Raw genomic sequence first — 23,591 nt, forward strand, 5'->3', positions numbered from 1 at the left:
GGAAGCTAGATCCTGTTTCCCTTAGAGCTGAAGCTTTGTAGCACTCCATGATCAGTAAACTTAGTGTGTACAAGGGGTTTGTGCTGGTCTTCTAGGAGAGGGGTCTGCTGCTCTGATTCTCAGGTGGACTTGCCCTAGTGGAGATGCGTCTACAGGATGCAGAGGGCGTGGCTTGGTGTAGCGGCTCCATTCCCCACTTGGTGGCACAGGTTACCTCACTGAGGTGGATCAGGGCTGGTGGGCAAGGGGTGAAAATGGCTTGCCTTGCTTTCTTGTCTCCAGAATGGGAAGTTCATGCCCTCCACTCTTCAAGAAGCCTTCAAAGATGTGCAAACAATCCTGTGTCCCCAGCTTCGAGATCCCTACCTTCACCCTGTCCTTATATGAGCTGTCCACCTGCCAGGTGGCACAGAACTCCTGTGTTTTATCTCAGGCATGGCTGGGTTTTGATACCCCACACTTCAGAGACCCCCATGGCGTGGACCTGTGCTGATCCTCTGGGGGAGGGTCTTGCAGTGCTGTGGCCATGTTGGCTTGTCCCGGAAAATAGTTGTGCAACTGTGCAGTGGTTCAGAGTTTATGGGAATTGCAACACACAGTCAGCACCAGGGTTTGCTGCCCTCAGTGGGAGTCTTTGTTCCTATGCTAGTGAACAGGGCAGCTCAAGGTCACCCACAGAGTCTTTTGTCCATGGAAAGGCCAACTCTCCTCTATCAAATGCTCTCCCAATGGGGGAGCTGCTTCTCCTTGAGCAGCCCAGTGGATCCTGAGACTGTGTTGCCTCCTCCTGAGGCTCCACCTTCCTTCCCCATCAGAGCTCCATCAGGTGCAACCCTGGCTATAGCACTGACCTCTGAAACTTCAGACTCTGTGCTCTGTTTACAAAAAAGTGGTGGTATTGAAACCCCCTTTTTTTCCCCAGTCAATGGTTTTGGAGAATAGTTTTCTTGTGCAGTCCCCTGCATGTATTTTCACTCCCCCACCAACTCTTTCTCTTTCTCTCCCTACTCTCTCTGTGATCAGGGCTCCCTCCCCTCCACAGTGCCCGTGGCTCCTATCTCCCACAAATCAACTCTCCACATTTCCTACCTTCCACAGGTCATCTTTTTTTTTTCCTTCTGTTTGTAGACATGCAGCTTTGTTCTCTAAGACTTACGATTGAGTTCTTGGGTGTTCAGAATGATTTGATGTTTATCTAGCTGTGTTTGAGGGAGGAGGCAAGCTTAAGGTCACTCTACTCCTCCACCATCTTAACCCTAAATGTCTTGTGTGCCAAGTCTTATGTGTCACCAGGGGGTGTCCCTCCCAGTCCATGGGTCACCCTGTATCCTTCTGCAGTACTTATTGGCTACATTTCCGGGAACCAGTAACAGATATAGAGCCCTGAATTTCCAATTGACTTTCATATTCTTAAGGTGTTGGGGAGGACACCAAGTGGGACTGTCTCCATGATGCCTTCTTAACCCATAGAGGCTAATACCTTGTTAGGGAGGGGGACCAGGACACTTACTGCCCAGTGGCAGTTCAGTATTTGGCTGGAAAGGGAAATTATAGAGGATCAGAGGCTCTGGTTCTCCTAATTGCTTTGGTGATGGCCTTCCACCATTTTATTCATACAGTCTTGGGGACTCCTTGTCTACTGGGTGGATGGAACATCATTCCCACAGACAGAGGTGAGAAGGACACAGAGTTATTTGCCAAGGAAGTCTAAATGTTTACACCTGGTTGACATCTGAAGCCCTTAGAACACCAACTTTGCATACTCATCTTAACAAACTTTAAGTAAACAGCACTTTTTAGGTGAACAAGAAAGATGAGACAAGGAAGACTGTCTTTGTCCTATTCCATGTCCTATTCCAAGACTTTCCTTTAGGAAGGAAGCTTCTTAGAAAGGAAGGAAGCAGATAGCAGATGTTTGGATGTCTGTATGACTAGATATCTCAGTACTTTTCAATTTACCATAAAAATAAACCATTTGGGTGATAGTAACTGAACATGTTAGATGACATATTTGTGTAGGTCTAATAGCTTTGCCATTGAAATCAAATTAAAATCCGTTCTGTATTTTACAAGGGGAAAGAGTTAAAAACCTATTCTGATCTATTTCTGAAATGGTTAAAGCATTGCCCTGGACCATAAAACCAGAACCGTGGCTTGGAAACAATCTTTCAGATATTATCTGAAAATCTTCAAAACAAAATGCAAGTGTGGCCATATTTTTTTTTAGCTGATTTGCCATACATGTATTTTAGGTGTCTGTCTGCGCTCAGATGTGGGTAAGCAGCGGGGAGGAAAAAATAATGTTTCTTTACTCTGTGGATAAAAAGACTTCAAATTACGTGCATCTCACATACTTTGGTAATCTGCCCCACATTCTGCACCATGATGTGGGCTAGATACTGCTAATTTGGTGTTTATTTCTTTGGGGGAAAACAAGCTTTGAAGAGAATGCTCTTACAGATAGGTGGCAATTTCTGAGCTATGCAAAGAGAAATTGGTGATGACTCTCAATGAAGACCTCAAGGAGATTTAATCTTAAGCCAGTTATGGTGGCTACCCTTATGAGCAATTGATTTTGGGAATCCCAAATTATGCCTTCCCTGGCCATTATTGACACATCAATCTTCACTGTCATTTTTTTTCTTTTTTTCTGCTGAAAGCAACCAAATGAGGAGGTACCATGTAAGCACCAAAGAGCTAAGTGAGGACTTTCAAATATTCATACTAAAGTCTTTTTAAGGAAGTTTAGAGAGGGGGACCATATTCTGAGAACATTGAAGTCTCACATTTTATCTTCAAATGTAATTATAGTTTGTTCTTTATGCCACACGTAGGTCCATACATGATAATTTATACATTCTATTTTAATACTATTTTCCTCTCATTTTCTTTTTCATTTATCCCTTTCACCCACAATCACCTCCTACCCCCTAAATCCAGATTGATAACTTAGTGTGTGTCTTCTCATATTTTTTATCTGCTCATAGAATCATATATAACGTATACACATCAATGTAAATACACAGTACACACACATATGTGAATACATTATATATATGTATATTACATACATGTAAAAGCAAACACATACATACGCCTTTAGTTTTTGTCTTTTATTTTGCAAAAATAGGATCATTTAATACATACTTCACTGAATCTAGCTTTACTCACTCAACATTCCTTGTGGAAATTTCTTTAAATCAACTAGTTACCTTCCGAAGTCTTTCTCTCTGTCCTTTTTTTTTTAAATGACTGCACAAAGTTTCATGATATGGATATACCACAGTTAACTCAATAATTCCCTATAAGTGGGCTTTTTCCCCATGTATTTCCATGGCAATAAATGAACGAATATATATATATATGTGTGTGTGTGTGTATATATTTAATGATATAATGATCTCATATATATAATGATAAATGTATAGATACATGTATATAATGATAAATAATGTTTTCTTCTGGGCTAGGATGTGATTGCTGGTTTGGAGTCTTCAAATATTTTTAATTTTAGTAAGTATTATAAGATTACTTTCCACAAAAGCATGTTTTAATTCACATTTTTACCTCATTAGTTCACACTTGAGTAAATACAAGGTTCTAAATACTTGCTATTCAGTGTGTGACCCATGATGGACCAAAAGCCTTGGCATCATCACCTGGGAGTTTGTTAGAAATGTAGCATCTTAGTCCTACTCAAGATTTATTGAATCAGAATCCACATCTTAATAATATCCCCAGATGATTCATACATACTTTACTACCTGAAAATCACAGTTTCAAATCATTTGCAATCTGTGTTAAATTGGAAGGGGGTATGTTTACAAATATCTTCTCTGGAAAGATAATTAAGAAATTCGTAATAGTAGTTAACTCTGAGGGTAGCCCTCTGGGACTGGCAGATAGGACTGGGATGGAAACTTGCTTTTCACCATATATTTGTGTAACCTTTGAACTTCTCTATGTGCATGTATTATCTATTTGGACAAATTTTAAGAGCAACTTCTTGCAAATATAGCAATTACTTTCCACCCTCAAATCTCTAAGGAGATGGCAGCTCTGTGGGCTCCATGGGCACTCCGCACACACTACAGCTGACTTTGTTGTGCTAGTTAAACCAGAGTACTCTGGTTTAAGAAGTGTGGTGGGAAAGGAAAATTCTCCAAGCCACATCGCTTTCTTTTTGAGGATATGAGAATGTAATGATGTCACTGGGGGTTTATCTGCCAAGGGAGCATTTGACAGAGCAGGCAGAGTGAGTCACTGTCATAAAGGACCTTCAGGCTTTTCCTGCAAATCCCCACAGTTAGAACTGTGATCATCATCCCAGCGTTAAGTTTGCAATAATATCTGATTTCCCAGTACCAGAACACTGCATTAAAAATGTTACAACTGATTCAACTTCCTGAGATACTAGAGTTTTCAGGTTTCTTGTGAATCAGAGAGCTGACAAGCAGGTGTGGAAAATAAAAGTTTCAGGGTCTATACTGGATCTGCTGACACCAAGAGGGGAGAGTTTGAAAATGGGTAGGCAGCTCCACTTCCCAAGGTTGGGCACGGAACATGCCCACCACCTGATGGTTCCTAGAAATCTTCCTGGGACAAGAATCCCCCTCTACCTCAGTGATCCATTGTATATACAACTGACTCTTAGAAAACATTTCACACAGGAAAAACTTAAAATATGTGGAAGTTCTACACAGGCTCTGGAGGTTAAAATCCAGAAATCTTTTAAATCTGGTTTCTCCAGGTGTCACTACCTTATCGGTCTAAATGACTTTACATTACGAACAATAACTTAAACTTCTCTGGCCCCTGAACCTACCCACTCTCTCAGGATCAGCCTCCTGAAAAATGTTGCCCAAGTATTTGGGGGAGTCTTTGGGAAAACTGAGATGGTTCTTACATGTGCTCACAAACATATGAGGCTGCTCAGCAAAGAATCTGCCATTTCTTACTTTTCAACAGCTTTGCCTCCTTCCTCTGGGCATCACCACCCCTGCCAGGAATCTTTTTCCTCTGCAGAATATCTTTCTTCTAAGGGACATCTGTCTCCAGCTGCATCTGGGACACTGGAGTCCTAGGGTGTGTGTGGAGAGTGGGGGAGGGGATTGATGGCGCATGGCATTCTGGGGAGGAAAAAACTTTGTCTTCTTTTAGTGTCATTCTCTTTTAGAGGCTCTGTGTCAGGGTTTTAGTGAAACAGCTCTTTTAACATTTGCTGTCTCAAGTGTGGGAATGGAGATCTGTTGTATCCTGTGCAGGAAACAGCAACACACACTGCCTCACAGGGAAGTTGAAGGGGAGGAGAGTGTTCTCCTTTCACAGGTCCCATGATGCTCCAGAACGGCCGCCCACGTGCAGCTCAGCTGTGAGGTTGTTCGGTGCTGGTGGGCGGGTGGGGGGACGGAGATGGGGAGCCGGAGGATGGGAGGAGAACAAAGGGAGTGCCTTCACCCAGAGCACCCTTAGAATCAGTAACAAGGTTTTCAAGAGATATATTTATTTTTGTAAGTATTATTTCTCCAAAGAATAAGGGAGATGTGATGGTAGCAATAAAAGGGACAGGGTGGGAATGGGAAATACATCTTCTTACCATGTTCTTCTGTCTCTGGGAATTTCTGTGAGAAGGGAGAACCTTATAAAGTGAGTCCATAGCCAGTTTGGAAATAGATCCACCAGCTGTGGTTTCCCGAACAATAGTTTGATCACAACTGATATGTGAGCTGCTAGTAATCACAACTTCAGTGGCCTTGCCTTAGTCATAGTCACAGGGGGAAGGATGACTACAGGAAGTTGTGCTGACGTTTCCATTTCAACTTAGCCTTGCAGGTAAAATTGAGAGTTAGGTAGAAGTTGAATTGCTAGACAACCACCTAATGCAAAGGAACATGTGTGCGATATGTTCATGTGCTTATTCTTGGACTTGTCCTGGGCTACCACTTCCAGGCTTCCTCAAGGCTTAGCCTCATCCCATGTATGTGTGTAATATCTCTCTTCTACCCACCCATGTCTAGCATGGGTGGGAGATGCAAGCAATAAGGCAACAGGTTGTAGAGGGGGTTGTGGTCTTGGTTGAGCTGTGCACCCCTGGCCTCCTGGTCGGGTGCTCAAATGCTTGGAAGCTCAGGAGTTGCATGACAGCTGGAGAACCTTGGCCACAGATTGCTTTCCTTCTTCAGTTTTTTTTTTTTTTTTTCATTCACATGGTTTGAGTGTCCAAGTATGCTGAGTGAAGCCACACCAAGTCTGCTGTAGACGATTGGGCAGTTTGTGCACTGCAAAAATGCCACCAGTTGAGAGGAGAATGGGGGCTGAACTCTATTCCCCGATCTGCTGTGCTCTGCCATGTACTGTGTGAGACTGAAGGAAGGGATTTCTCCCAGAGGTGGCTCGTGGGGAGTCACACAAGGGTGCTGTATGGGCTAGTTGTGGTCTGTACCCACGGTTTAAACTGTGAAGCATCGGGTTTGGTGGCCTCTACTCTTGCAGCCACAACCACCCTGTGACTTGCTTGGAATGACCCACTTTGGGAAACCTGACAATGGAAAGAGGATAGGCAATGGGCCACATATAAGGCCCACAAATATAATCATTTGGTTTATGCAGAGCTGGCTCACCCAGTGTTTTCAAATACCCGAATGAGTTGTCAATATTTCCAATTGAAGGGATTTTGCATAGAGATCTGAGTTTCAGGCTTCCTACAGTCCTGCTGGGTAACACTGGGTAGCAGCCAGTTAAGGTGTGACAGTCCTCACCGTGCACGCCCTGTGGCCTCACTGCCATTGACAATGAAGGTTAATTGTGTTTGTCTCCGCATATGTGTTCTGTTTTTTTATAGCAGAATTAAAAGTGAAATCTACCCTGTGCCTTTTTAAAAGCGTGAAAATTAAAGATAGACTGAGAAGCCATATTTTTAAGAAACCTGACTCGCTACCACATTTTTCAAATGTCTGTCAAGTCCATCTAACATTGTGTTTGCAGCCTGTGTTCTCATGTCAGATTGTCCCAGAATCACGCAGTCAAGGAAACTGTAGAAGTTCAGTTAGAGCACGTGCTCCTTCATTTGTCCATTAAATTAAGCTATGACTGACAGAAGAAACTTGCTTTATCATGATGCCTCTGTAGGAGAGGGTTTAGCAGGGGAAGAGTGTTCCGGAGGCTCATCTGTCTCACTGTCCTCTGTCTAAAGTATTTGTCAAGAGAAAGGGTTTAGTCCCTTCCCACTGAGCAGAGGGGGGCTAGATAGTGAGGGGACCACATGCGTTAGGTCAAGTGTCAAATAGGGAGATGTTGTGATCGGATTTATGAAAATCTGAATAAGGGGGAGGAAGGACAGTGAAATTCGCAACACAGGTAAGGCAAGCCAGGATGCCACAAAAAGTCAGGTATGTAGGTCAGTGGAGTGATCTTTCATAAGCCAAGATTGCTGATGGCAAAATTCTGTCAGTAGGGAGGCAATGCTCCAGGGGCAGAGGGTTCAAGAGACCAATCCTTAGCTGAGGGGAGCTCCTGGGGACTTAAACACATGGCTCTACCTTATGATGCCTCTACCTGACCCACAGTTGGAGGATTAAGGGTAAAGACTCTGGAGGCAGATCCCTTCCCTCCCTGGTAGGAATCCTGGCCCCTTAGCAGCCATGTGGGTTAGGTGAGTTCCTTAACCTTTCACACCTCAGCAATGAGAATACCAACATACCTACATTATGAGTTGTCACTAGATGAGAATTAAATGAGTTAATTCTTAGAAAGTGCTTAGAATAGTGGCTGGCACAGGTCAAATACCCAAGAAGTATTTATTACTACCTGCTTGCTACCTTAGGAAAATGCCATGTTTAGAAACATGGTTATCAGCTTGGAGGAAATTGCTCTCTGCAAGAAATAACAGCAGCATAGTTTTAAAATTGGCACCTTAGCATCATACAAGAACTTTCCAAACAATCCTACTGGCAGGATGGGTAAACCTTGTGAAGGGCAGCTAAATTCAGGAAGAAAATTCTAACAGTCTATAGTCTCCTGTAGCATGAGAAAGCTAAGTGATGTCTCCCAATGCACTCTTCCTATAGACACTCTTGCAAGGAGCCTGGTGGCAAAGGCCCTCCTTGATTTACAGGGACTATACCATGAGATGGGCTAAAACAGTGAAACTAGTGGGAGAGGAGCAAGCCCTCAGCCTTCGAGTGCATAGTGAGGTCTGCCGCGTGCGAGAAGGATGTTGTGGTTTCAGCCTGGTTTGTGGGGGCACAGCAAGGTGAGGCTGTTTCAGACAGTGCTCAGTGTCACTGTCTCCTTGCGGTTAATGTGAAGTGAGCAAAGACACAACAGCATTTGCTTGGAGCTCAAGTGCTCAAGGCGCTGCTTCGAGCCCAGGGTGGCCCTTTGGGGGCTTTAAACTGCAACCACGAGACTCTAGTGACATGTCTTTCCAGATTTGTTTTGACACAGGCTTAAAAACAAAATTTCACTCTGTTCTTATGCTACGAATCTGACAGTGAATGTGCTCATCGATTTGTTTACCCCTAGATCAACAGAATCTTTGGTGACGCCTCTAGTAACAGAGGATGCCCTCCTAAGTCTGTGTCAGGGAAGATGAGAACTATTGCGGGCTGAAGGAGCTACTCCAACAGGCAACATAAATTCATTATTAAGTCAAATATGACAGTAAAATAGGAGAAGAGACAGGCTAAGTTGCAAAGATGTTGGTATGTGGTTAGGGCCCTTTGTTTAGATAAGATGGGTAAGGAGGGGCTTAGACGGCATCCAGACTGTGGGGTCTGCTGGGCCGACCTGTTCAGGGTTATATTAGTCTACAGATCCTCAAAGGAGCTGATTGCAATAGAATTCTTGGTTCTCCTTAGCTTCCATGAGTCAGTCAGCCTCTAGGGGCTGTACCCTGATGTCACTCAGCCTGTCTTCTCCAGAACTGCAGGGAGCCATTTGGGGAGGAGGAAAGTGACCTTCTTACCACCTCCATACACACTCTCTCTCTTTCTCTCTCTCTCTCTCACACACACACACACACACAAATTATCCTCAAAAGATGAAATCAATTCTCTCAACAGATCTAGTGCAAGGGGTGAAAAAGATTACAGGAACATCTTTACTCTAAAAGATGTTCTCACCTTTTAGAATTTCTGGTAAAAGGAGACATCCCTCTTCATTCCATATTTATTATTTAGTAAGTATCAGAGGCTATGTTGAATGAAGCTGTATGAAGGTGAGTGTGAGAAAAAGATGATGAGTATAGAAAGAGTCAGATTATAAATAATATTCTAAGAGATGTGGAATTTGTTTGATAGCAAGGGGTCCGACGGAACTTTTTTTCAGCAAAAGTGTGACATGCTTAAGCAGAGTTTCAGGAAGATTATTTTGGAAGTAGTGCAGAGTCTGGATTAAGGTAGAAAAAGGGAAGAGGTAGAAGATGCAGAAAGTAGGGGCACAACTGAGAGCTATTCAAGAGCCTAGAAGAAAGATTTTGAGGGATCTTGAAAGAGGCTGGGGACCGTGGGAACTGAGAGGGGAGGACAGATGTAAGGGGTATTTATATAGAGTAATAGGACCCTGGTGTGGAGGGGGAGAGACAACCAGGAGGCAAGGACTAGGCCCAGGCTCTGAGTGTCGGAGACCAGGAGAACAGCAGGTGTTGCCATTGATGAAGAATCGGAAGTAAGAAGGAGGAGCTCTTCTCGAAGAACCTCAGAGATGGATGGGGCATCCTGCCAAATGCCCCATCCAAAGTCTGTATCTCATCTGCTTCCACTGTAATCCTCCCTTAGGGAGTCTTCCGCCGACTTGGACAGGGTAACAGCTAAGTGGCTGCAGTATGGTATTGGACTCTATGGGTAGAGCTTCTAGTGCAAGGAAATAGGGGGTGCTCAAACAGTGGGATAAGCATAGTCAAAGTGCTCTAAAGAAAGGTGTGATCCATACATAATGAAGACCAAGCAGAAAAGGCCCTTTGAGGAGATAGATGGAAATTGAGGTAGCAGAGCTGAGAAGTTGATTCAATAGAGACAGAAATGCAGTAGGAGTAAGACAAGGGGTGAAGTTCTGCACTCCTGTCATGGCACCCAACTCTTCTGCCACGTGGTACTCTGCCTCTGTCAGAGTTCTTCTAGCAACAGGGAGCTAGCAGCTGCTGAAATCTGTCACGCTGCAACATTCACCACGAGTGTTGGTTTATCCCTGGGGACCGCAGAGAGTACTTCTCTGTCCCTTAAGTTGGAAGCCTCTCTACTCAAGCCTAAGGCTGAGGGGTTTGAATTTCCTCACTTCTGAATAAAAAAAAAAAATCAGTTCCTCTGCATATATAGACTCTGCCTATATTAAAGCGTGTTACCATGAACTGCACACAGAATTGCAGCTGAGGTCTGACCACTGCAGATCAGAGGAAAATCAGCATCTCCCTCACAGCCACTAATGCTCTGAGGGCATTGGATTCTTTAGAGGCCACATCACACAGCTAATTAGTCAAATTGCTTTGAACAAAACCCTTTGTTTTTATTTTTAAACACAGCTAAGCCATACTTCCTCCATCCTGTGCTTGTGCGATTGGTTATTTTACGTAAGTTGAGCAAACCAGGCAAGAGGGTGGCTTTTGGTGTTAATATCTTAATATCGAGTTCCTAGTCTGTCTATTATTTACCAGCTGTGTGACCTGGGGCAAGTTAATAATCTCTCTGAATGTCCTTTTCATTCTATGTAAGTGGCAATCCTAAGAGTACCTACCTCACAGCGTTGTGAGACAATGCTTGTAAAGCTCTCGGCGGAGTGCCTGCCTCATAGTAAACCCTCCAAACTAGCAGCTATTATTAACTATAGTCACCTATTATTAGTCCCTTAACCTTGTTATTGGGTCCTCTTTCTCTTATTAAACATAATTTAATTCAAATCTCTTCCAACACTGTGTCAACCATAATTGTAGTTCGCCTGGATCCTATATCCCTTTTTGAATGTCTTTGTGGATGTTTTGTATCACAGAGATCAGTAAGATAGACTGGGGTAGTAGTTTCTGTAGCTAACAGTCCATTGAGGAAGGGAGATAATGAATAATTTGTGTGATGAATCCTTCGTGTCCCTCCACTGGGTCTGAACTCACCTGTCCTTGCACTCAGTCCAAATTTGTTGACTTTGTTCCCAAGGATATTATGAACAATCCTGTAAAGGCCACAATGATATCCAGAAGAGAGCCACCAAGATAAGAGACTTCCATCTCACAAAGGCAGCAGCTGGCAGACATAGTAATATTTAGTGCAAAACAGCATCAGAATGATTTGAAGATGGTTGGGCATTTCCTAGAATTCTAAGACTTGAAAGGCCCTCAGGTAGATGAGTTCTAGCACATTCTTCCTTTGTCTGGGAGAATCCCATGCAGCCTCTAGTTTCAGTGTGAAGTTCCACACCTTGCCTGCCCCAGGACCTGTGTGGGAGAGCTCCTTTTATAGCTCTGGGTAATGCCCAGTCACAACATCTGCTTAGTCTTGTTGATGATTAAGAGATTGTGACATGGTAGCAAATACCCACCAGGGAGACCTTTCATGTGGTTGTTGCTCTCCTACTGCTTAGATGAGTCAATGGGCCTCAGGAGGGAGATTCTGCAATGTCCTTATTTAACAATGTTGTACAAGAACATTATGAGAGCAAGGGATACTGTTAGCTCTGCTTTTAATTTTTTTCTATTGCGAAGTAATGTTGCCCTGTCTTGTTCAGTCCTTGATGAAATGTGGATTAGTTTATTGCCTGTGTCCTCATCATGATATTTTATTTATTTGAACTTGATTTTCAGATATTCCCCTCCTCCATTCTCTAGAATAACTAGAATTATCTGGTAATAACTAGAATTGCATGCAAACCAGCTAAGTTGAATTTTGAAATCTCTGGCAGAGTTTCTTCTCCATCTCTGTGCTTCTGGGTCACCATCCTCCATCATTTTGAAGACAAGGGTTCTGGTAATGGAGCCCACAAGATGCAAATTAAGGAAATGTGTCACTCTCCAGAAAGAGAATATAACTCTAACAATAGAAATTGTCTTTGGATTGCTTCTTGTTTTAGTGATCAGTCTAAGTGTGATATTTCCACATATTTTGCACATATGTATCAATAAAATGTAAAGCTGGCAATGATTTTAGTCTTAGGTTCTGGAGCAGAGTAGGAAAGACAATACAAGAGAATCTCTGACTTCATGGAACTTACAGCCTAGTGAAGCGACGGGCAAACAAAAGAGTAAACATGTAGTTTGTCAGGTGTTGATAAGTACAATGGAAAAAAAATTATGTTGTGTTGGGCTGTGGGTTATTTCTATTTTGTTATGTGTTGAGGGAGGCCTTCCTGACAAAGTGTCATATAAACAGGCACCTAAAGGAAGTGAGGGGACAAGTCATGCAGATATTTGGGAGAAAATCATTCTAGGCAGAGAAAAAAGTACCTGCAAAGGACCTGAGACAGAAGTGTGCAGGTATGTTCTAGGTTCAGCAAGGTGGATTTGTAATGTAAGTAGAGTGGGCAGGAGGCAAAACAGCAGGAGATGAGATCAGAAAGGTAGCAAGGGGTAAGTTTAAGGTGAGAACTTGGGCTGGATGCTGCATGAGATGGGATGCCGATAGAGGGTTGGAGCAGAGGGGTGACATGATCTCACTTGTATTATGAAAGGTTCCCCCTGTTGGCTTGGACAGGTTGAGTGTGCGATGACTATGAGCCATCAATATGGTAATCAAATGGGTAGTATGAGTGAAGTTTGGATTCCAGGGAATGATGGGAATAGAAATTTCAGTGTTAGCCTCTATAATACCCACAAAGTAATGGAAATGATGAGTCATCCAGGGATTGACTGCAGATGGAGGAAGCTGAGTTCTGAGGCCCTCCAACATTTGGAGGTTGAGTAAAAGAGAGGAGGATCCAGCCGCCAGGGAGCCTCAGAAGGAGCAGCCAGGGAGGGGATGGAGACCAAGCAGAGATTTCACAGAAGGCTCACCACTGAGAATACATTTATCACTCACTTAAAAAGAAAAAATTTTCTTGACATAAGTATCACTGAATTTGAGTCACTAATTTATACAAGTAAAAAGATATAATTGTGCATATATATCCATGTATTTGGGAAACATTGTATTATATTAGGAAAGGGTTAGGAATAGATGATAGGAGGTGGCTGTACCAGCAGTTGATGATGCATCCTTCTCTTTGGCTAGTGGGATGGACCTTGGAATTCTACTGCATGTGGAGCAAGAACGACAAAATGTACATATCAGTACTCCCCTGATGTGGAGCTTCGGGGGATTTTCACCATGTTTGCCTAATGCTTCCTTACTTCTCAGAGGGACTTTTCATGACTTACGTGTGTGTTTATTTTTGAACATATTGTCTGATGCCATCTATTTTCAGAATCACTTCAAAATGCATTCCTTCTTACTTTGGATTTTTGCTCTTGTAATTCAGGTTTATTATAGAACATTCTCTGAGTTAAGGAAGGCCCCCTTTTCATTGCTCCTCATAACCTGGTAGGGGTCATTTCTATACTTACAATGACAACATATATGACCAACACCTCGTTTACACTGATGTTTGCAAGATTCATTGTCAAATTATAAAAATCACACTCTTGTCTTCATTTCTTTTCCTCTGTAAGTCTTGAAGGAGATCTCTCTCCATCACTTCCTTGTACATGCTCACTCCTTTGGAGAATTATTTTAATATCCTAAAGGAAGAGATATAAAGAGAAATAACAAATATTAATAAGTGATTTAGAATTAGTGATTTAGAATTAATGATCATCATATGGGAGTGATGAGAGAGTAAATTGTTTTTATTTTTTCTTTAAGAAAATGGTGCTCTATTTAGTTTAAATGTCACCCTGCAACTTACTGGCTGTACCCTTGGGAAGATATCAAAGACCTTGGAGCCTTTGTTTTCTAATCTAATAATGAATGGAATTGTTTTATTAGATTAAATAAAATTTGTAAAAAGCAATTACACATAGTTTGGCACACAATGAACAAACCAAAGTGTTACTTCCCTATTAATGAATGAGCAACTGTATTTACTTTGTATTGAAGAAAAATTCTAATGCCAAATCAATCATGTCTACAGATTTGTAGAATTTTAGACCAGCAGATTATTTAGAGGAGAGATTGTCTCATTTCTCCATGTTTTTATTTTATTTTTTAATATTAGGAATAGAAGATTTGTTTTTCATCCATTTAAAATACCAGCATCTTACATTTTACATCACAGACACTGAAAACATAAATTTAAAACAGCATCAAAATATAGAAGGGGTACAAACACACGTGGAAACTGTAGAATTATATATATGCAGTTTCTTTTTTTCCCCCCCACAAATTTAGGGAAATGTTTTAAGAATGTAAGTTTCTTTTCTTCAAAGCTGAGTTCCAAAGGTTTCAATTTGACTGAGGTCATTTTACGCAAGACATGAGTTAGTTCACTATCTGAGCTGACCCCTGCCGAGTGACACACACTGCTTATTATCAGTCACTACCAGGAATCATAGTGAATCATTTTCTTGTGAGACCTTGTTATTTGAAAATACAGATTTCCTGCAGCCAGAGGTCAAACTTGAGTGAACTATGTGAAAAAGAACAGCTGCTCACCATTGACCTTTCTGGTCCTATCCACCACAGTTGTTAATAACACGTCTCCTTTCAATAGTGTACTTAACGGTAACTAATGCTGACTACTGAATGCTCACTTGGGGATGAAGGAGTGAGCTGACCTGGGATCACCCGACACTCTGCAGCATGGACAAAATCATAAGCTCCAGATGTTTAAGCCAGCCCTGGGTAAGTTTGCTGTTGAAGTCAGAGGCCATAATTTTCAGTAGCAGTTATTGGAGAAAAGCTGAGAGAGTCTGGAAATGTTTGACCCCCTGGGTACTTTGAAAACACGAAGTACCGAAGCAGCCATCGTATTTGTTAGGGAGATAAAGGAGAAGGTTGGAGAATATTTTAAAGTCAGATACCCTGAAGTTACAGTGGGATGAGAGTTCCTTCAAGTCATCCTTAATAATTCATATTTTGTCCTCACATAATTAATTGGGTCCTAACTCACGTACTTATAAGAAATTCTCCTGTGGTATTTGGATTTTAATACTAAAAGATTTATTATTATCTCCTATTGAATGGAAACCTCAATTTCAAGGATATATGCTTGATTTACAGGTTTGCTAAAAATAATCTACATTTAGTCAGCATGTGTTCATTAGAAGAGACTACACTTATTAGGTTGGTATGGGAAATCGTGTGTTCACTTACATTTTAAATATATTGGTCATGGGAAATTGATTTTGCTCACTAACAACCCAGTTACAGTATCCTCATTGATCTTGTTACATTTATTTAACCAAAGCATTTTCTTAATAATTTAGGAACATTACTTGAAATGACCTCTTTGTATAAGATCTATGAAAGTAGAAATTAAATAAATGACTTTGATTGAATGACTATCAAATCCAACACAAAATCTGGATTTTCCCCATAGGTAGTGGCCACATGGGGATTTCTGGGACACCAGTTTGGACTCTGTCATCATGGCACTGCAACAATGAAAGCCTTTTTCTTTCTTTTCAAAGAGCAGACACTGAATTCAGGAGATGAAATGCCCTAGCTTATTTATTTATCCACATATAATTTCACATGGCTCAGAAATATTTCCTGGGCACTGCAACTACCAGCAAACCAGTAATAGTAATAAGAGTAATAATAATCCATAATGTCTAACATTTATTATCGGGTGCTTTCTACCTGCCAAGCACTGAGCTAAGCACTTTATATGTACTAAGTCATCTAATCCATACAAGAGCCCTATGAGGGTATGGTAACCCTATTTTACAGATGGGGAAACCAAGGCACCATGAGGTCACTTGCCCAAGGTCACACAGTTTTGTAGGTATGAACCCAATCAGTGTGGCTCCTGGGCCCACTCTCTCAACCACAAAGCCAGGCCGCCTCCCAATAGGAGCAAAAATAAAACATACCAAAATAATTACAAATACTCAGATTTTTCAAATATATATTTTAAAATGTTGCTGCTTCCAAACACAAACCTTGTAAACACAGAGCTATCAGGCAAACAACCTTCACTTCCCACTGTTTATAACAGCAAACAACATTTTAACCTGAAAAACCACATTCTAGCTTTTGCTCTACTTATCTTGAAAGATCTTCAAATAACATCACTGTGGTTAAAGTTCATTTTAAAATGTGATCTATTTACTTGCACATGGATATCTGGAGCAGAAATGGTGACAGGATGGCTTTGACAGAAACTGAATCTTCAGAGATTTTTTTTCCTTTCCTTTATTTTTATCTTTCTTTTTTCTTTTCTTTCTTTCTTTCTTTCTTTCTTTCTTTCTTTCTTTCTTTCTTTCTTTTTTCTTTTTTCTTTTCTTTTTTCTTTTTTCTGCTTTGTGAAAATGAGAGTAGAACTTCTTACTAGAAAGGGAAGCTCTTTCATTAGAATACCAGGGCTTAGGTTTTTAGGTTACAGTCTCAACTCTCAGATTCCCAGTCATACGAATGAGTCCCACTTAGGTAGTCCTCCGTCCTCTCATGGATTTGAAGGGGAGGACCCGGGAGGAGAGGTTCGGGTTAGGAGGGAGGCAGCTGAAGCAGCCGACACTGCCGAAGCACTCTGGCAATGAAGGAATGAATGGACAGACCGACTGGTGACAGACAGGCTAAATCTCTTTCTGCTGGTCCCAGGAGGCTGACTCCCTGGCGGTCAGACACCGCGCGCTGGCTGGATCTAGCCAGAGGGACGCTGCACCCCAGGGAGACTGTGCAGAGATGGTGTTGGTAGTCCGTCTGTGCTCCTGGGGTAGAGTGGGCGGCGGCCCAGAATCCTGCCATGCTGGAGACAGTCCTGCGCAGAGGGATGCGCTGTCCAAAGTGTCAGTAGTGAGGTGTATGGCAAGTTGATCAAATTCCTTCCAAAATGAGGGCAATGCATAAATGAAAAAGAGCCCCATGGACTCCAGCTTTCCCTAGGAGTCAGAATACCTTTTCAAGGGGCTGCCTTTCGGAGGCAGTCATCCATTGGCTGTTTTCTTTTCGCAGGAAAATGCTGAAGAGAATCTTCTCTGCAAGTTAATCATATTTAGTCTGGCCAGAGACGTTCCCAAATTGCCTGACTTTGTACGGAGTTTTCCTCCCATTAGGGGAGGAAATAATTGTGGCATCATTTTATGTTCCTACTGGTTCTTGGTAATTAATATAAGATAAATTCTAACATACAGCTCTGGAACTTACCTTATACAGAATGGTGCTGGCCCGGAGGAAAGCCAAAGGGGGGGGGGTAGATCCTCACAATTGGCGACTCTCCGCCATCCTCCCTCGCCCTCCTCTCTCCACCCCTTTGTCTAGTTCTGACGTCCTCTGTCCCCACTAACTCTAGGGTCACACTGACCTATGACCTCCTCCTCCTAATTTCATATTTAATGAAAATATGTGATATAAGAAACTGGAAAGGGACATGTAATGTACCAGTTTGGATGCAAACAGTAAATGTTTGTGGAATGCTAGCCATGTTTCCAGCTATTTTGGCCTATTTATATAAAGAGGCACAACTTTTTTTTAAGAGCCCTATTAAAGGTAGGGACATAATGATATGATATGGTGAAGAGACAAAGAAACACTTTGGGATGAAGATGATGTCACATCACACCCCTGCTCAGAAGCCCTCCTGGCCTCCCCTTCCTCCCACGCAGGCCTGTGCTCATGCCTTCGGCACAGGTCTCTCCTTTTTCCTGTGTTGCTGTCCTCTGTCCATTCCAACAGTAAACCCTTGAACACGTCCTCTCTGTCCTTCCACTTTCAACAATCCTGGTCATCTTTGAAGATTCAGCTTCTGGAACAAAAAAAGTGTCCTATGTCTTGAGTTCCTATAATGTTTTGCTTGGGTGGCGTACCTTATATCATTTGCTGGTAATTCTTGCATGTAAAAATTCTCTTGCAAACCGAACTGGAATTTGTTTGAGAACAGAAACTGAGTTTCGTACTCATTTTGTCTCTCCTGGAAACTTACATTACTAGCCTCAGTAATAAGTGCTCAGTCGTGAAGAGTAATTGTTAACAGCCATCATTTCTGAAGTATTTGCCAAGTGTCAGGAACCATGCTGCTTGCTTCCTATGCACGGTCTCATTTCATCCTCACCACAATCCTTTGAATAGGAATGGCTGTTATTCCCATTTAACAGATGAGAAAGCTGGGATGAACAGAAAGTTAAAGTCAGGTATCTAGTAAGTAGTATACCTGAGATTCAGTCCCATGACTTTCTGATTCCTGAGCCTGTGTTCTAAAAGGCTCTAATCACACTTCACTACTGGATGAAAGTCTGCTAGCTTGTTAGAATCAACTTCAGTGATTACCAACATACGGAATACAATTTCTATGTAAAAAGATCAGCAATTTAGAACAAACCAATTTAGGTCTGTAGATGTTCAAGTCGGAATAGTCTCATTTCTGGGCATAGAAGTTTATCACTGAGAAGTCAGGAGTAATGCATCTTAGATCACCTTCATTTTATCAAAGTGAAAGTGCTTTTATCTGAAACTGAGCAAACCCTGTGTAGTCTAATAAACACCTAGCAGGAGCCAAATGAGGTTTCATATGGCTGAACTGGTATGTGAGGGGGTCGTACGCTTGCCCCACAGTGAATGGGGGTCTGCCTCTGCCGGCCTTAGCCCTTGCTGTTGGAGACCAGGCACTGCCACAGTAGATGCACATTCAGCATATGTGGTACAGAATGGCTGGGTTACTGTAAGCTCTGGAGTATGGCTCTTCTTTTCTTCCTTCCCTCCTTCTGAGTTGGTCCAGTCTGCTGGGTTTTGTCCTCACTTTCTCCATCTGGCATAGTATTTCCCTGATGGAACTGGCACCCAGTCTTTTGTGTGCCCTGTCGCCATATGCACAACACAGACCATGTAGACCATGATTAGAATGCAATGACTACGTCGGCACTTGGTTGGGATCATGGTCTCCTTAAGTTCTCTTTGGCAAAGGGGGATTCTATTCTCCATACCCTTCAGTCATAGGCCAGTCATTAGGCAGCTGGGATGATCTGGAACACTAATATGGCCACTCACCCAGCTTTAATCTCATTGACTTTAACCTTCTGTCTTAGGTCCAAAGTAGCCCCATGCCTAATGAGGCAGTTCCATAATGCTGACAGTATCATCCATAGTACTGTTAGCTACCTCTACTGCCCCTGACCTTGATACCCTCTGGGTATCACAGGCTGGCCTGTCTGGGCTGATGCTGTTACCAGCTTAGCTTCTCCTGATCATGGTTTCGCCAACTCCAGCTTCTCCCCCATCTCTGGTAATTCTTGCACGTAAAAATTCTCTTGCAAATAGCGTGGAGCTGGAGATGCCCCACCATGTCCTGATCCTAAGCTCAACTGAATTAGGACACCTTTGGGTAATACTCACAGGGATTTTATAGTCTGAATAATTTGAAATCAGATCTTGAATAAAAGGATGCTTCAGAAGAACAGCAACTTCAACTGGCTCCAGATTCTTAGCACCTAGGTCTTGAAATACTTTTATGAAGTTCTTTAAAGAAGAAAAAAATGAAGTTCATTAACTTTACAGTCCTGCAGATGTTAAAAACTTATTTTACTTAATAAAGGAATCTGCCATAATTTCTATAGCATGATACATTTGAAAGCACTTCCGTGAAACTATGTTAAAACTTGAGGGTGACTTTTTTTATGTACAAGTTGCCCCTTTTATGAAAGAATCTAACCAACCTCTGAGTAAGCGTTCTCTATCGGTACGTGGCTGGCAAATCTGTTAGCATCCTGTACTTCTTTTCCTCCTTGGAACACTTTGAGTAGTTTTTCCATGGAAATCTTTTCAGGGTTCGCATTCTCAGGGATTTCTTCCTTTCCCTCCCCGTCTTCTCTTAGTTCCCTTTCCTCACCCACAAAGTTTCCCTCGAGTTCAGGATATTCCTCAACTGGACTCATGTCAGTCAAGGAGGAGATCTGCATGATTAAATGAAGAGAATATGAAGTCGGACTGAAGTCTTTCCAGTAATGGAGACATTTAGGACACGCCAATGTTGCCACATACTTTTCATGCAAGGAAATGATGGTGCCCCCCACAACCTAGCCAAACAAAGTATAGAAGAGAATGTGCTAGCTGCACTGGAGATCACATCAAGAATCTAGACCAGTTCTGCCTGGAGATTACAGATGCCTTGTGTGGGGCGTGTCTTACTCACCATACATGCTTCGGTTTACTGCGTGCCAGGCACCTCCGATTCCTCCATAAATGGATACTGGGGTGAATTAGTGTAACTGGTGTCAGGCTTCTGTACATGAAAGTCAATTTTTCAAGGATTTGCTTTGGAAAGTGACTATAGTTGAGAGGTTATGGCAAGTTAATTACTTAAGCTTGATAGATTCTAAGAGCTTCCGAAATGTTTGTTTTTGTACTGGAGGTTAAATCCAACTAAACGTTGGAAGGCAAGATAGGAAACAAATTGAATGTAGAAAGTCAGGTGGGATTGCTATGGCTGCTCCTTGAAACGTGTCCAAGAGTCATGAAGTCAGGCCCTGGCCCTGTGAGTATGGGAAAGAGTACATTGTTTCTGGTGTAGTTTTGTATTTATCAAAAGCCTGAAAAATAGTCCTGCCTGTTGCTGTAATTACAGATCTAGGGATTGACTGTAAAGAAATATCAGTGTGCACAAAGACTTTTGTGTATGGATGTTTGTTCAGTGTTACTTATAACAAACACAGAAAATCTGCAATTCCAAAAATGGGGAGTGATGACATAGATTATAGTGTATTTCTGTGATGGAATACTATACTACCACGGAAAGTGCGGTTTAGAAGAACACCTAGTGACACAAGAGAACACGCACAGAATAAATGCAAAAAGAAAACAAAAGAAAATAATAAATACACTAGGATCCTCATTTTCTTATATATCTATGCTTATTAGTGAAAAGAAAGACAAAGGAAAGAGTTAACAATGGTTACCTCTGGGTAGTGGAACAGGAGATTTCTTTTTCACTTAGTTTTGTACTTTCCAAATACTCTACATATTTGTATTTCTTGTATTTACTGTAATAAATGTGTCTATGTGTGTGTGTGTTTCATGATGAGATAATTGCTATTTGATGATGTGCCACAGAAAAATAGGCATTTTTAGAATGTTGATAGGTCGGGTGTCAGAAAACACCTGAATATTGATTCTCCTTTATCCCAAGAAAGGAAAAATGTTAAATTTAGGCTTCAAATAAAAGGATGGATCCAATGTCTATAAATATTCACTACAGTAGAAGTATTAAGTGCAAGTTAATTAATCATGCAAATTCTTTCCAAATAGAGTCCCAGGTATAAAAAGGATTATGATACAGCAGCAAATTAAGCCTTTGATAGTTGTCAGTCCCTTTAGGAGATTTGTAGGGGCTGTGAGCAGTGTAATGAAGACAGGTTGCATTTGCTTTAGCCCTCATTTAAGAGGGCTGGGTTTCTATATCTTTTGGTAAAATGGGAATTTAATCTAATCTAAGAGAGAGAAAGAGAATGCTTTATCTCAGGTGAAGAATTTGGAATTAAGTATAAATATCTCTATCTATTCTCTATCTATCTATCTATCTATCTATCTATCTATCTATCATCTATCATCTATCTATCTATCATCTATCTATTATCTCTCTATCTACCTATCTATTTATCATCTATCTATCTATTCAACTTCTTCTCTATTTTAAATGATTGAAATGTTACATTGCAGAAATGTAAAACTGGCCTTTTCATGTCCACTAGGAAGCTTGAGGATCATCACACTGGCTACCTATCAGTAGTTTTCCAGGGCAATAGAACATTTAGTATAATGAAATGAACACAGTCAAGATGAAAACATCTTGCTGAATGCTGTAGGATGAATGGATTTCTATTGAGACTGCAGTATAAATGCTGCGTGGACATGATAAAGACAGAACCTGTGGGTGAGCAAATGACTAGTCAGATTAGATAAGCAGGTGATACCTAAATTAAATAGGGAAAGAGCCTTGTCTCTCTCCACTATTTCCATAATTAGAGAGGGACTAACTTTTCAGAGGCCCAATATAATCATCCTGGGACAAATGAATTGTTACCAAAAGGCAACAATTTAAACATCTGAAATTCTAATGAAGAATCCTTATTAATGTCAGAGGATGCTTTTGCTATTTTTGCTCTCCATACGGTTGAGAGAGAATAGACTTAGTGGTTCAGTGAGAGGGCAGGGAGAGAGGGGAAGCTGGGATGGGAACCAAAGGAGCCAGATCAGCATCCTGGTGAGATCGTGGAGGGTGCAAGAGAAGAGGCTCTCTCCAACAGACATCTCTGAAAGAGCACAATTTTGAATGTGGGTGTATGAACAAACCAGCGATGCCAGTTCGAAGAAAAGCCAGTGCTTCTGAATAGCAATTACTAGTGGCATCAAAACTCTGTGTGAGTCACATTAGCATCTGAGCAGCAGGACAGGCTGTGGTGCTAGCAAACACGAAGTCACACTCAGTTACCTCTCAGAGGCTCGAGATCTCCCAACAAATGTGTTCCCAGAATGGTGCCTGGCCATGCATTTCTTTTTTTTTTTTTTTAAGATTATTTATTTATTTATTTGAGAGAGAGAATGAGAGAGAGAGAGAGCACATGAGAGGAGGGAGGGTCAGAGGGAGGAGCAGACTCCCCGCCGAGCAGGGAGCCCGATGAGGGACTCGATCCCGGGACTCCAGGATCATGACCTGAGCTGAAGGCAGTCGCTTAACCAACTGAGCCACCCAGGCGCCCTGGCCATGCATTTCTATCATTCAATCAGTTCAGTCCCACATCTCAGAGGTGGAACAAAAGGTCAGACCTTGGGACCGATATGGGCAAAGCGTCAAAAGAGTAAGATGGAATGAAAATTTATGTGTTTCAAACCCCAGCATCTCAAAATGCTCTGCTTTAACATCTGTTAAATGCTTTAACAAGATCTTCAAAATGTGGGAGTTTCAAGCTTACAATTTACTGAATTCCTACGCCATAACCCCATACCACGCAGGCCAGGATGAACCATTTTCCCAAATGTCAACTTATTTAGAGCTTCACTAGGACTAGTGCATAATCATGAATGCTTCGCTCTTGAGCTTCTTTTAAATTACTCAAGGAGCCATGGATTTGAACAGAAGGTCTGTGCCACATTGAATATAACAGCATGAGTCACAGAGTGGAGTAAGGAAGAATAAACTATTGGGGAGATTTCCAGTTGTTCATGTGGAAAGCAAAAGCAGAGATCTGATTTAATGTCTTGGGAGTGAATGTGGATCCGTTGGAGGTGTTATTTCTGAGCAGGCTCATTCTGGCTTCCTGGGAAGAGCTTGCCCAGGAAACTAGAACACAGCTGGAAAGGGCACAGTAACAGAGTAGCATAATTTTGAGGCAGGATAGTAAGAACAAGGGGTGAGCAAGAATGAAGGAGGGGGGTGGATCTTGTATTTCAAAAGCTCAAGCTCCTAGGGTTCGCCCCGAGCCAGGAACAGGCTTCTGTGTGTGGTGCGTCAAAGGCAGGCTCTTTGCCCCACTGCCCCTCAGGATGGTT

The 23,591-nt window shown here is 41.9% G+C and overlaps 1 protein-coding gene across 8 annotated transcripts in view; it reads right to left on the bottom strand.

Moving 5' to 3' along the window:
• Positions 1 to 13,106: 13,106 nt before the first annotated feature.
• SPEF2 (sperm flagellar 2) overlaps positions 13,107 to 23,591 on the bottom strand; it is a 173,241-nt gene continuing 162,756 nt past the window's right edge. For 3 of the 8 annotated variants that reach the window (XR_012377618.1, XR_012377616.1, XR_012377617.1), the window contains 4 exons: positions 19,763 to 19,999; positions 19,443 to 19,565; positions 18,037 to 18,217; positions 14,996 to 17,859 (listed from right to left, as the gene is read on the bottom strand). Coding sequence is in view for 5 of the 8 variants with exons in the window: in XM_073891022.1 (XP_073747123.1) it covers positions 18,116 to 18,217; positions 19,443 to 19,565; positions 19,763 to 19,999 (462 nt within the window). In the remaining 3 variants the exon portion in view is untranslated. Of the gene's footprint in view, positions 13,694 to 14,995; positions 17,860 to 18,021; positions 18,218 to 19,442; positions 19,566 to 19,762; positions 20,000 to 23,591 lie in introns of those variants that run through there. The other 5 variants (XM_073891028.1, XM_073891023.1, XM_073891024.1 and 2 more) reach the window with 4 other exon arrangements.

Source organism: Callorhinus ursinus, unplaced genomic scaffold (assembly GCF_003265705.2).
Source record: "Callorhinus ursinus isolate GAN/ISIS: 27379988/994484 unplaced genomic scaffold, GSC_fseal_2.0 scaffold3, whole genome shotgun sequence".
In the NCBI taxonomy this organism is placed as follows: Eukaryota; Metazoa; Chordata; class Mammalia; order Carnivora; family Otariidae; genus Callorhinus; species Callorhinus ursinus.